The 14,690-nt window shown below is 37.0% G+C and overlaps 1 protein-coding gene across 5 annotated transcripts in view; it reads right to left on the bottom strand.

Moving 5' to 3' along the window:
* Nucleotides 1-9,231: 9,231 nt before the first annotated feature.
* The window catches only part of TAF2 (TATA-box binding protein associated factor 2), an 81,278-nt gene continuing 75,819 nt past the window's right edge, over nt 9,232-14,690 (bottom strand). For all 5 annotated transcript variants that reach the window (XM_068525698.1, XM_068525696.1, XM_068525697.1 and 2 more), the window contains one exon: nt 9,232-10,675. In XM_068525698.1, coding sequence (XP_068381799.1) covers nt 10,413-10,675 — 263 coding nt within the window. In that variant the 3' untranslated portion in view covers nt 9,232-10,412. The remainder of the gene's footprint in view (nt 10,676-14,690) is intronic.

Here is a 14,690-nt window from a genome sequence, read left to right on the forward strand (position 1 = left end):
TGAAAGTAAGAAAATGAAATAATATATTTTATGCAATTCTCCTTTGTACCAAACCCTGCACATCAGCCTATACACTGGCATACAAACTTGCAGCTATCATGCCAATCAAAATAAGAAAGTCACTTAAGTGAATGCCCATCAGTGTTACTCTAATCAATGTTCCAAACAAATGCCATCATAGTGAAGTACTGAAGGACACACTAGCACCTAATAAACTATGCAAGCACTATATGAGTTAAACACACGATGAGAAAGGTGGGAGTGGAAAGACTAGTTCTGAGAGGTGTGATCTTTGAGGCCAGGACTGTCTATCTTATTGACAATATGATCACAGTGTAGTGGGCATGCAAAAATACTCGTATGCACGAGTGAAAGGAAGGAAGGAAGGACGGATGGAAGGGAGGGAGAGAGGAAGGCTGGTTGATTAGAACATGAAAAACCTGTGTGTCAGAGGAGGTATTTTAGTGGCGTCTCAATACAAGGTACAACTTCCTTAGTCAGGAAAGCGTTGTATAGGAAAGGGGAAGGTATTCCAGGCAGAGGTGTCTCTTGCTCATTTACAGCCATGCAAGCTGTACACTGCACTACCCTTAAGAGGGCTGTTCACATGGACCCCAGCAACCCTACGTATGAGAAAGAATGGAAAGTTTACTGTCGAGTGCTGTTTGTCACCTACATAGATTTATAGTTCATCAGTTACAATTACTCTGGCTGACTAAATTCTTCTTCAGGAAGACAATTGGGGTAGAGGTAGTGGTAGAAATAGGAGACAGTTTTAGAAATGACAGATCTGGGTTAAAATCTTCATGCTTCTTATTGAGCTGTGTAAACTCAGGGCAAGTTCATTGAGGGCAAAATGTGTCTATCTTGTTCATGAATTTATCTCAGTGCCTAGTACATAGAATGTACTTAACAAATATTGGATGATAAATTTTAATCACATATTATGCATTTAATAACGGTTTCCTCATCCATCTGTAAAATGAGAATACTGCCGCTCATGTCACATGTTACAATGAGTATGAAACAAGAAGACACACGAAAGGTATGTAGCACAGTGCCAGGCTCATGGTAGATGCTTAATGAGTAAGAGCTATTGTTAGAAATTATAAGGCTTTGTTTTGTTTTGTTTTTTATGAATGGAAATTTTTATTCAATTTTAACTAGAGGTTTTTAGTAACATTCTCTCCCTTAAGCTGAGAGACAGTAATGAGAATCTGGAGAAAATACCGATAGCCAGACAGTCCGCACCCCGAGCAGTACCCACTCCAGGGGAGGCGTCTGAAGATAGGTAAGAAAGTTCTGACTGTTGCAATGACTGGGCCTGTTATCGGGCTGGGACCAGAGTGTTAAATGTCCAGTAACACGTGGGACAGTCCTTCACAACATACCCCAGCTGCCTAATCGTGCTCCCATTGAGAAGCACAGCGTATTCTCAAGAGGTAATGAAGTCTACTAGTTTCATGTCACCTTTCACTTTAAAACACTACACAGACAACTGTTTGAAAAGTATTGGCAAAGCTCAACTACTGAGCCCGCATGCTGCAACAACTGAAGCCCACACACCGAGAGCCCGTACGCCTCAACAAGAGAAGCCACCGCAGTGAGAGGCCCGCACACCGCAACGAAGAGTAGCCCCCTATCGTCGCAACTAGAGAAAGCCTGCGGACAGCAACGAAGACCCAACACAGCCAAAAAAAAAAAAAAAAGTATTGGCAGGGCTTCTCTGGTGGCGCAGTGGTTGAGAATCTGCCTGCCAGTGCAGGGGACACGGGTTCGAGCCCTGGTCTCGGAAGATCCCACGTGCCGCGGAGCAACTAGGCCCGTGAGCCACAACTACTGAGCCTGCGCGTCTGGAGCCTGTGCTCCGCAACAAGAGAGGCCGCGATAATGAGAGGCCCACGCACCGCGATGAAGAGTGGCCCCCACTTGCCACAACTAGAGAAAGCCGTTGCACAGAAACGAAGACCCAACACAGCCAAAAATAAGTAAATAAATAAAAATTTTAAAAAAAAAGTATTGGCAAAGGAATTACATTTATCCCAATTTTATTGTCTCATACACATTAAAAAAACAAATATCAGGCCCTATCAATTATGAACTAAATTCAATTAAAATGCCATATTTTTTTTATGATTGCATGGAGGAATTTCTAGTGAAATGGTAAATAAACAGAAAATGTGACACTAAGTTTATTACAAAGAAAGAAACAAGACTCAGACATAGAGAACAAATTAGTAGTTATCAGTAGATAGAGAGAAGAGGGGAGAGGCAACACAGAGGTAGGGGAGTAAGAGGTACAAACTATTATGTATAAAAGTTACAAGGATATATTGTACAACACAGGGAAAATAACCAATATTCTATAATAACTATAAATGGAGTATAACCTTTAAAAATTGTGAATCACTATACTGTACACCTGTAACATATAATATTGTACATTAACTACACTTCAATTAAAAAGAAGTTCAAAAAAAATTATCCACCAAAAAAAAAAAAAAAAGAGTGGCACTAAAAGAAGAAAATGTGTTTGCAAGAAATGTTAAGAAGAAAGGATTTTTATCTTGCCAAAGAAGCAACCACAATTTTTCTTGAAAGAATCAAAGAAAGCAACTTTGAAGAACTCTTATTTTTATCCTTTTATTTATTGTCTCCTTCTGGCCCTGTATCCCACATAGTAAACATCTGTGTCCTGTTAAGATTTCAGTTCCCCTGCTGAGCAAGTCCTGCTGGTCTCAAGCCCTAAGGTTTGCTTATTCTTTTGCAAAGCGGAGGCCAGAGAAACAATGATTTAAAAAAGCAAGGCACTGAAGAAGAAGGATAAACAGGTCAAAAGTGTAAGGTCAAAGATCTACAGTAGGGACCTTACAAGTAGGGTGCCTATGTACTCCAAGAAGCATGCAAGAGATCTAAGACTAGTCAGAACATCTGCTTATATAGCTCTATCTACATACAAATGACATTGAGATTCTCACTTGAATCCTATGTCAGACAATATGTGAGGTATTTCACAGCAGCAAGGGGTTGGGGACAGTGGTATCCTCACTCATTCCTGTATTTTGACATATTGCAGTTTATATGTGCCCAGTTAAATGGACTTATGGGTTATATCCTCTGGGTTTAACTAAACCAAACACAACAAAGTAGACAACTGTCTTTCAAAGATTCCTACCAAAAAAAAAAAAACCACACTGGATTGAAGACAATACCAATCATATAAGCACAGACAAACAACTGAAAAAGAGCTACGCCCATGCTTGTTTCATAGCATGAGCTCTTCCAAAGCCACGTTGCAAGATAAAAACATGGTGACCGATCGTGTAAGTCAGTGCTGTCCAATACAACTTACTGCGATGATGGAAATTCTCTCGACGGGCGCTGTCCAACATGGTAGTCACTAACATACGATTATCGAACAGTTGAAATGCAGCTAGTGCAACTGAGGAGCTACATTTTTATTTTTCAGATATAATTTAAATTTAAATAGCCACATGTGGCTAGTGGCTACTACATAGACAGTGCTAGTGTAAGAGATAACAACTCTTAGGTTTGAGTCCAAATGCTTTCCCTTACAAGGTGTGACCTTTGGCTTAACGTTTCCATGCCTCAATTTCTTTATCATAATCATAACGCCTATCTCATATGGTTGTCGTTAAGATTAAATTAGTTAATGCATAAAAAGTACTTAGACTAGTGCATAGTACATAGAAACTTTTTTATTATCCCTAATCAAATCAGAGAAGAAAAAAATAAATTACTAATTTGAAAGACGGAGGGACAAATACTTGTCACTAATGAAACTTGAACAAAGTTTATACTGGGCTTTGAGATACTAAGTAGTTAGTACAAGGCTATCACAAATTGCAGGACATATACAAAAAATTTATTTCATCTTTATCTGATGCTTTCTTGTATACTTTTTATAATGAACGTGGTAGATATTAATACAGCTATATAAACTATATAATTACTTTAAATGTGAATGATATGAATACACTATTGAAAAGACAAAGCTTGTCAGCATGGATAAAAAAAAAAACACCACCCAGACTGAACTGTTATGTATTACTACATACTTATAAACAAATGTACGTACATCTGATATATGCACTTAATTTCTTTTTAAACTAATGGAGTGAATAACAAAAATATTTGGAGATCACTGGGCTAAACCAGAGGAAATACATTTATTTTAGCAAAAAAATAAATAAATGTGGCGTGTATAGGCATTCAATCATTGTGCTTACGTGACATAGATAATTATTAAGGTAAAAAATAAAAAAATATAAGAATGAAATAATCCCATTTGCAGCAACATGGATGGACCTAGGGATTATCATACTAAGTGAAGTGAGCCAGACAGAGAAAGACAAATATCATATCGTTATGTGGAATGTAAAAAAAAAAAAAAAAAAAAGACACAAATGAACCTATTTCCAGAAAGAGACTCACAGACACAGAAAACAAACTTATGGTTACCAAAGAGGAAAGGGGGGGGTGGGAAATAAATTAGAAGGCTGGGATTAACATATACACACTACTATGTATAAAATAGGTAACCAACAAGGACCTACTATAGAGCACAGGGACCTATACTCAATATTTTGTAACAACCTATAAGGGAAAAGAATCTGAAAAAATATATATGTATATATATGTATAACTGAATTGCTGTGCTGTGTACACCTGAAATTTATACAATATTGTAAATCAACTATACTTCAATAAAAAAATTTTTAATAAAAAATAAAATAAAAAATATAGACCCCTGTTGGCCAAGAAACTTCAAAAGTCACAATACTCCACCAGTGTGATAAACAGAGAAGGATCTCAATAATTAGGTTTTGTTTTATTAAACAGTAAGGATATTTTTAAGTAAAGCCTGATTATTCAATGACAATAAATTTTCTAGAATAATTGGTTGAGAAAACCCTATTTTGGTGATAAAATAGTCAACACAGTATAAATACCAGGGTAACATTGAAAATCATACCTACGGAATAGACTTTTCCAAAATTCTAACAGGAAAAAGGTCCACAGTCCAGTAAGTTTGAGAAAATGTGTTAAACATGTTTCTTTACTACAAGAATTCTTGGAACTGAGACTCAGAACCAGAAAGTCCTCATTTTCTTACAGCATCTTAATTGGAAACTTTAAAATTCTTTTTTTTTTTTTTAAAGCTAGCTCCTCAGCCTTTTCTTCTCTTCTTTAGAAGAAATTATTTTTTTAATATTTCTCCTCATAGGTTTCACAATTTTCAACCTTTGGGTCTTTATCCTTTGACCTCTCTTCAAATATTCCTCCATTAAGTACATACATTTTCTTCTAAAACCATGAGGTGAGGAAAATGAATTTTTATGTCTCTTCATGAAGTAAATAATTAAGGTTACAGAAATGATCAAAATACACTCATAGCTTAGGATTACAATTGCATTAGTCAATTTCCCCTCTTAGCAAGTATTCCTATCTATCCTTCACCCGGTTACCCCTACTGTTAGCATCCTACATTACCACCGAACGTTGGTCAAAGCTAAGAAATCATCCTTGGTACATTAACAAAACTCCAGAAAGTATTTAGATTTCACTAGCTTTTTCACTAATGTCCTTTTTCTGTTGCAGGATCCAATCCAGGAAAACCCATTATACTCTCGTCATACCTCCTTAGTCTTCTCTGATCTTGTGACAGTCTCTCACATAACTGTTTTTCACAACTCCAATCGTTTTGAGGAATAATAATCAGGTATTTTGTAGTGTGGCCCTCAGTTTGGGTTTGATTTTTTTCCTCACGATCAGACTGGGTAGACGAGGATTGTGGGCTTTTATACCCACAGAGAAGTGTATCTACAGAGGTACCCTTCTCATCACATCAGAACATGATGTGGACATGACTTATCACTGGTGATGTTTACCATGATCACTTGGTTAAGGCAGTGTCTGCCACCTTTCTTTGCTGTAAAGCTACTATTGTCCCCTTTCCATACTCCATTCTTTAGAAGTGAGTCAGTAAGTCCAGTCCAGTCCTCAAGCGCTGGGGTGCTAGAGGTCAAGAACTTTGAAAGACAGTTCTGCTTGGGCTGGAGCACATTTGACATGAAAAGTTGCATTTATTTATAGTAAGTTGGAAACAGAAGAAATGAGTCAGGAGAAGAGGATGGGAAAACTAAGAAGCTTTCCAGCTATTTACCAGACAAGGATTTCAATGATTTTGATCAAAATGTCTTTTTAAGGAGTTTATAAGGCTTGTGTAGTAAAGTAGCTTTTCCATTCTCTCCTTAAGAATCATCCAAAAGAAATAAGAACATGAAACAAAAATTTAAACTTCGACTTCTAAGAAATTAGAAACGCAAACCCACAACACATGAGGAAGGGCTATCAAATGCAGAGTGAAGATGTTGAGGAAAGATGCCCATCCCTGCAGCTCTCAGGCAAACTTAGCAAGAAAAAGAAGTCAGACAAAAGAAGAAATCAGAAAATCAAATGCACAAACATTAGAAAAGAGGTAATAAAATTACCCATCATTTATAGATGTGATTATTTCCAAGTAAAACCCAAGAAACGCATTTAAAATATTGAGAATTTAGTAACGTGGCTGTGATGGTTAATTTTTACATGTCAACTTGACTAGGTCAAGAGATGTGCGAATAGCTGGTTAAACGTCATTTCTGGTTGTGTCTGGAGGGTGTTTCAGGAAGAGATTAGCATTGGCATTGCTGGACTAAGTAAAGCAGAAGGCCCTTCCCAACGTGGGTGGGCAATCGTCCAGTCACTGAGGGCCTGAACAGGAGAAAAGGTGGAGGAAGGTTAAGTCCCCTCTCCGCCTGACTGTGTGAAGGCTGGGACACTGATCTTCCTCTGCCCTCGCAGTCTTGGTTCTTAGGCCTTCAGACTGGACCGGACTCTACACTGTGGACTCTGTTGCTCTCAGGCCTTTGCACTACACCACTAGCTTTCCTGGGTCTCTAGCTTGCAGGTGACAGACTGTAGAACTTCTCAGCTTCCATAATCATCTGAGTCAATACTTTTTAACAAATATATATTACGTTTCTCTGGAATTGATGAATAACAGTAACAAAAGCACAAAATTAGCATAAAGGACTAGATAACCTTATAATGAAAAGACATCATTTATAGAATACTAAATGAAAAAAAAATAAGCTACTTTATAAAACTAAAAAGAAATATTATGTTAATAGATAGTTATACTGACATCCCTAATAAGAATAATCAACACCAAGATATCAATTCTAAGTTAACTCCTGACTTAACACACAGCCAATATCAACCTACAGAGACAATTTCAGGGAAAGGCTAGAAAGACTGATTCTAATATTAATATAGAAAGATAAATCCACAAAAAAAGGCAAAATAACAGGAGTGGAAAATCAATTAGTGGAAGCCAGGGGTTGGGTGTTGGGGGAGTTGACTACGAAAGAGCAACATGAGGGAGCTTTGGAGTGATGGACTGTGCTTGCTGGATACACAAGTTCAAGAATTTGTCAAAATCCAGAGAAATGTACATCACAAGGAATAGGTTCTACTGTATATAAATAAGTCTGCCAGAAAAAGAATATAACCCACAAGAATAGCCCAAAAGTTCTGTAAGAGAAAAATAATGAGGAGAAACTAGCTCTACCATATCAAAACATATCATAGTGCTACAATAATCTAAACAGTGTGGTACTGGCAGATGAGTAGGCAGATCCATGAAACCGACTATGAAGTCCAGAAATGAACCCAAATATTATAAGGGAATTTAGTATATAACACTTGCAGTCAAGAGAGAAAAGATGGGAGTTTTAAACACACTGGGCAGCATCTTGGAAGGAAAAAAAACCGTTGGATCCTTACCTCCTACCTTCTATCAAAACAAATTCCAGATGGATTCTAGTTAGATAAAGGATATAAATCTGAAACATAAAACTTTAAAACCAATAGAAAAAAAAGGGAGAATTATTTTATAATCATGGAATAAGAAAAACCTTTGTTGGTATGACACAAAATGTGGTAGTCAGAAATGACTATTAAAAAACTACATAAAACTATATAAAAATAAAAAATTTCTGCAAGTATCATTTGTTAAAAAAATGCATACAGGGCTTCCCTGGTGGCGCAGTGGTTGAGAATCTGTCTGCCAATGCAGGGGACGCGGGTTCGAGCCCTGGTCTGGGAAGATCCCACATGCCGCGGAGCAACTAGGTCCAAGAGCCACAACTACTGAGCCTGCGCGTCTGGAGCCTGTGCTCCGCAACAAGAGAGGCCGCGATAGTGAGAGGCCCGTGCACCGCGATGAAGAGTGGCCCCCCACTTGCCACAACTAGAGAAAGCCCTCGCACAGAAACGAAGACCCAACACAGCCAAAAATACATAAATTAATTAATTTAAAAAAAAATGCAACTGCGGGAAAAAAAAAAGAAACAGCGTCATTGTTCTTTAAAAAAAAATGCATACACTGTATAGATATATGTATAGACTAGATCTACACATGTAATACTGGCAACAGTGACTACCTCTGGGGGAGGAGACTGAGGAAACTAACACTAGAGCTTGTATTACTTATGTGTAGTTACCTACAAAAATATGAATATTTTTCGTTGTTTACTTCTATGCATCAACTTAAATAACTGAAAGCTCCCCATAAAAAAATGTTCCTCGTAAGAAACATCCAATATAAATATCCAATTTAGAAATACCATGCATGACATACAGTTCCTAGTACAATGCTTGATATACAAGAGGTGCTTAAATTACGTAGGTAGCTATTATTCATCACTGTCTTCAGACAATACATAATTATCTTGAAATTTATCCTTACTATTTTCAAAGTTGAGAATTCTATAGATGGTATCACTAAACACTGTAATAAAAAATATTCCTTCTTCCAGAAATAATTTCAGTTGGCCAACACTCAGTTAATAGGAATATTTAAATAACTGCCATTTAGGCTCTTCAAGGTCTGATCACACACCCTTTGCACTTACACTCTCGGCCAAATGCACTGTTTTACAATTCCTGACTATGTCCTTGCTTTCCTCCATACTTTTGAAAATACTGTTTCTTCTGCTGAGAGAACTTTACCCCATCTGCCTACTGAAATCACTCTTCCTAACAGGGCCAGCTCAAATCCTGCTTATCCACAAAGCTCTCCTCAAACTTTGTGAACAGGTGTATTACATACACACACAAAGAGAAAGGCAACAAAAGATGTAAGGAAATACAAAGGCAGAATGATCAATTTAAAAAGTTATTTATTAAACAAGTATATTCAAAAGTCCAACGTTACTGGATCCCTTTGAAACATCTATTCTGGGAAGAAGTATTTTGTCCAACTTTCTAATGATAAGGGAAATGATAAAAATAGAACAGGTATGAATAACATTTTAAAACAAACAATAAAGCACATGGTAAATTTAGAAATAAAAATAAACACACACAAACATACAAACTATTGAAGTATGAAACCAAAACATTTCGTATGTTTTTAAATGCTTCTGGTATACTCACATGAGAGCCAAACTGTCTATGTCCAAGTTAATAAACAGTATATAAACACCTTTTTAAGGTACCATACTTAGAGAAATAATTTTAGAATATGTATTGGGCATATAAATTGCCCACATTTGGCAAACATATTCTACATATGAATGTATTCACTTATACTTAGTGAAAAAAGGAACTTAAAATTTAAACATTTGGATTTGAGAACTGCGGATTTGATAGTTCTGTTAAATTCCAACATCATAATCACCAAATGTGCTATCAAAAAAGTTATCCAAATTTCTTTTTAAAGCTGCTTCTGAAAATTTCAGTATTTTAGGGCAAAAGAAAACATCATGTATTCTTATGAATTCTGATGCTTAGTTTATATGGTTAACACGCAAAAAAATATGTAATAGAGAAGATTCCTATAGAAAAGCCTCTGTCTTTCAGTAGTTCCAAATGGTGTTATACAATATTTCACTGGAAACAGTGGTTTTACCACAGATTTGGCTGTAGCTTCTGTTTAAAACATAACTTTGCCCTATAACATCCATCAAAGGCTTTAAAACATAATTGACTTTGGCAGTACACATGGAGATCATGATGTGAATGGGGACTGCCAGTGGATATGAGGGCCTTATGAAAGGGTTTGCTCTGTGTGTGTGTGTGTGTGTGTGTGTGTGTGTGTGTGTGTGTGTGTGTGTGTGTATTTTAAGGAGGAAACAGGATGAAATGGTTTACTCAGAACTATAAAACACGTTTTCCTAATTAGATTTCAATTGTATAAATAATGTAAATCAAATGTTTAGAACTTGAATCTCTATGGGAGGCAACTATTTTTTTTTTTCCTTTTATCATTCTTTATAGCTGACAAAGCTTTAGTTACATATATTCTTCTGAACACTGAGGAAAAGGTCTCCTTTGTCCCCTTCTCAGTCTGAAAGAGAAGGAGAACGAATAGACCTGCCACTGGCGGGGCTGGAAAAAGTGAAAGGCTCCTTGTCCTTTTCTTTACTATCATGCTTATGCTTGTGCTTATGCTTATGTTTGTGCTTCTTCTTCTTTTTCTTGTGCTCATGGTGATGGTGGTGATGGTGGTCGCTGTGTTTGGAGGACGTAGATTCTTTAGTAAATACTGAGAGTGGAGCTGCTGCAACTGGATGCATACTCATCTCCAAAGGTGATTGTTCTTTACCTTCAAGATTAAAAACACCCAAATGAATTCCTGTTAATAACAAGGAAAGTGAAATGAAAGTAAGAGGGAGTTGGTGACAGTATAGAAAAGACAATGGATTCCCAAGTGTTTATCACTTCCATGAAAAAAATTAGGAATGGGAGAAGTATCCAAGTAAGACATCCAATTAGTTACACAAAGGTAAGTTTTCAGCATTGTGACCAGGAAGTGAATATTTCAATCCCTTGTAGTCTATACAGATTATGACATATACCAGTGTTTTATCCAACCATCTTCTAAAAATTAATATTCAATAATTTAAAGTACTATGAAGTGACAATGACTATAGATTAAGACTGACATTGGTCAATGAAAACTTAGCTCATTAACCACAGTTCTGCTCTATGGTATTCGGGTGGGGGGGAGATTAGCACTACAGGCATAGTTCCGTTTCATTGCACTTTGCAGATACTGCGCGTTTTACAAATGAAGGTTTGTGGCAACCCTGCCTCGATCAAGTCTATTGGAACCATTTTTCCACCTGCATTTGCTCACCTCTAGTCACTCTGTCACATTTTGGTAATTTTTGCAATATTTCAAAATATTTCCACCAGCAAAAAGATTATGACTTGCTGAAGGTTCAGATGATGGTTAGCATTTTTTAACTGAGGTATGTACATTTTTTTAGACACAACGCTATTGCACACTTAGTAGACTACAGTATAGTATAAATATAACTTAGATGCAATGGCAAACCAAAAACTTCAGCATGTATTTTATCTCACCTAGAAATGGATCAAATGTCTTTGAAGGTTCTTTCCATTTCCAATGTTCTATCAGCCTAGGAATCTATAATAGTGAGTAGTTCTCAGACTCTAGTGTACAGGAATTTCTTGCTTCCTCCATACCCTACAATTCTTGGGCCATACCCAGAGAATTCTCTCTCTGTATTACTCTAGGTTAATGGCACTGCTTTACATGCAGCCAACTAAGAAAAAAATTTAAGAATCATCTCAGGTGCCCTCCCTTCCAGATCTAGCTGCTTACCAAATCTTGTTTATTCTTGCTTACAGGAATCTCTTTAATCTGCCTCTCTATCCCGCCTGCAACTGTACTAATTCAGACCACCTCATCTCATTTGGATCACAGTACTAGTCTCCTATTAACTGGTTTCTTTGCCTGAAGTGTCTTAACACTTGAATCCACACTTTACATAGCTGCACAGCAGTGGTTCTCAACCAGGGGCAACTTTTTCCCCAGGGGTTGTTTGACAATGTCTGGAGACGTTTTTGTTGTCACGATTAGGGTGGGGTGGGGGGAGGAAGTGTTAGCCTGACTGTGGGTAGAGGCTAGGGATGCTGCCATTCAACACACAGGACAGCCCCCTAGAGCAAAGAATTCTCATGGCCAAAAATGTCAACAGTGTTGATGTTCAGAGGCCCTGCTGCATAGTTATCTTCCTAAAAACAAAGCTGATCATGACTGTTTAAAAACTCAGGTAGTTCTACTGGCAGAACAAAATCCTTAGACTTCAGTGCAGCAATTTCTGAAAAAATACATATTTTTTATTCAGAGTAGTCAAAAAAACAAGCTTTTCACTAAAATGGACTTTAATGCAGTTGTTTCTTTTCCTTTTTACAACGTAAATTCTCAGTGCTGATTTTGATCCAATCCGGCCCCAAGCCATGTTTTTACCAAAACAAGCATCACCATAGAAGTTTTCTAAAAATCACTTTCACCACTAATTTTAAGGACAGCTTACAATCTGTCTTGAATTTATCTTATCTTCCACTATTCCCTTCTATATATATTCCAGACTAGCCCTTTCGTAACTCTGTGTACTTGTAAGTGCTGTTCCTATGCTTGGAATGCCCTTCCCTTATTTCTTGTCTGACTTGCACATTCATTTACAAACATCAGGAACTACATGGGAACTGGGAAAATAGGGATAAACTGGAGAAATCTCAGTTCTCCTGGAGCTTACAAAGTAGCAAAAGAAGAACGAAATTGAATAAGTACTCCTGATTAATAAAAAGACAAAACACAGAGTGAAACAGGAGCACAAGAGGAGACTTAAATTAGTGGGGCAGTGGGACTCAAAGACAAACTTCTCCAAGGAAGTTATGTTTAAACTGTAACCTAAAGGAGGAGAAAGGAAAAGAAAATAACATTTTAGGTTCTTATTAATTTAAAACAGCTTAAATGTCATTTTTGAGGAAGTTTTCCCCAAACTGCCCAAAAAGAATTAGTTCCCACAACGTAATACAGACGAGGAAATTAAGACACAGAGAAATTACGTGACTTGCCCAAGGTGGTAATGGCAAATCTGAGCTACGAAACCAAAGAGCCTGAACTCCAGAGTCTGTGCCCACAAGCACTCTGCTCATCTGCACATGGCGTGGTGCACACTGTCGCACATGTTTTCATCCTGGGGTCTCTGCCATTAGACTCATAGCTCCTTAAGGACAGGGCATCGTCTTTGTATCCCAGCGTACTGCACAGCACCTAGCATCCTCATACCTCCACCTCCCCAAAACCTGCTAAATGAATGAATTAACACAACAGAATCATGCAACTGTTGTGTTTCTTTTTAAATAGGATGTCAGGTGACCTTAGTCAAACTAAATGCATTTTGAAGGTCACTGATTTTGAAGAGAGAGGAATAAAGTACAGAAACTACTACAGACCATTCATTAAACTGGTATGGACTACTGTACCTTCTTTGTGTCAGGCACTGTTCCAATATTTTAGAACAAGCGAATGTGTTAAAGTTCCTGTTTGCAAGAATTATTCACATTTTACTACTGCAAAATTACATTTTTTATATTCATGATTTTTTGGTAAAGCTAACACTAACAGTAATGTAAAAAAAAAAAAAAAAAGAGAGAGAGATTATATATATAAGCTAGTTTGGGGACTCTGTATCTTTTGCAATAATTGGTGCCCAGATATTCTTCAGAAAAAGAAAACATTTGAGAGATATCTGATTTATAGTTAAGTTAAATATGCCACTATATAATTTTAATTTATATTTTAAATGAACTATAAAAATATATTCTCGATTCTATAAATATGGGAATATAGGTCCCTACCTAACAGAGTATAGCCAAGTGACAAGGAGAAGTAATAGAGCTTCATAAACAAATTCCTTTAACTCCTATCTCATTATTTAGTCAGTCTACATCAACAGACTTTGCAGCTTTCCAATTGGCTGTCTGCACTATTGGGAGTCTGAGGTCCTTTTCTGCACTGAGAGAAATTTCATCATCTAATCCTAAACACCTACTTGGATTGCAGAAAAGCCAACGATTATACTAGAAACTGTACTTCCCAGTAGAGGCAACTGCCAAGTATACAACTGAGTGTACTCTTTTCCAAGGAATACTAATAGCCACTTCAAAAGTAAATTCAATCTCTTGTCTAGCGGTCTTACACTTTGCATTCAAGATATACTCATTAGAATTCTTGCATTTCTCTTGATTTGTATGAAGTCTATTAAGAAGACAATGGATTGGCTAGATCCAAGGATAAAGGTGTTAGAAACCAGGACTCCTAGGACAAATGGCTGATTCCAGGTCTGGCTAGAATATTTACAAGATGAGCCTGAAACATCTGGTATAATAGTAGAAAGGAAGTTTAAAGCCTTCTCAAGAACTCAAGAGTCAAGAGGTTCTCACCAATCAAAGTTGGGAAAATCTGAATATTGCTAAAGACAATAACTGTGATGGACTAGAACTGACTGATCACCACTGGAGGATGCTAGCCAACTTATTATTTTGAAAATTATTAAATACATAGAGAGAATCAAGTCTTTATCTTTCTTTTGCTATATGATCTATACCAATGGCTAACAGCAGGTGAGGGGGAAGTTAGCTTTATAGAAATAATCAGCTTATAAATAAAAACAGAAAGATGAATTAGAATATCACCATCTTGTAACCCTTAATGAATTAATGGATCCAGGCCTTGAACACCTTAGTGGCTAACCTCATGAAAGAGTCAACCAGACATTGTATGCTTCTAGATGGAAGAACAC

Source organism: Eschrichtius robustus, chromosome 17 (assembly GCF_028021215.1).
Source record: "Eschrichtius robustus isolate mEscRob2 chromosome 17, mEscRob2.pri, whole genome shotgun sequence".
In the NCBI taxonomy this organism is placed as follows: Eukaryota; Metazoa; Chordata; class Mammalia; order Artiodactyla; family Eschrichtiidae; genus Eschrichtius; species Eschrichtius robustus.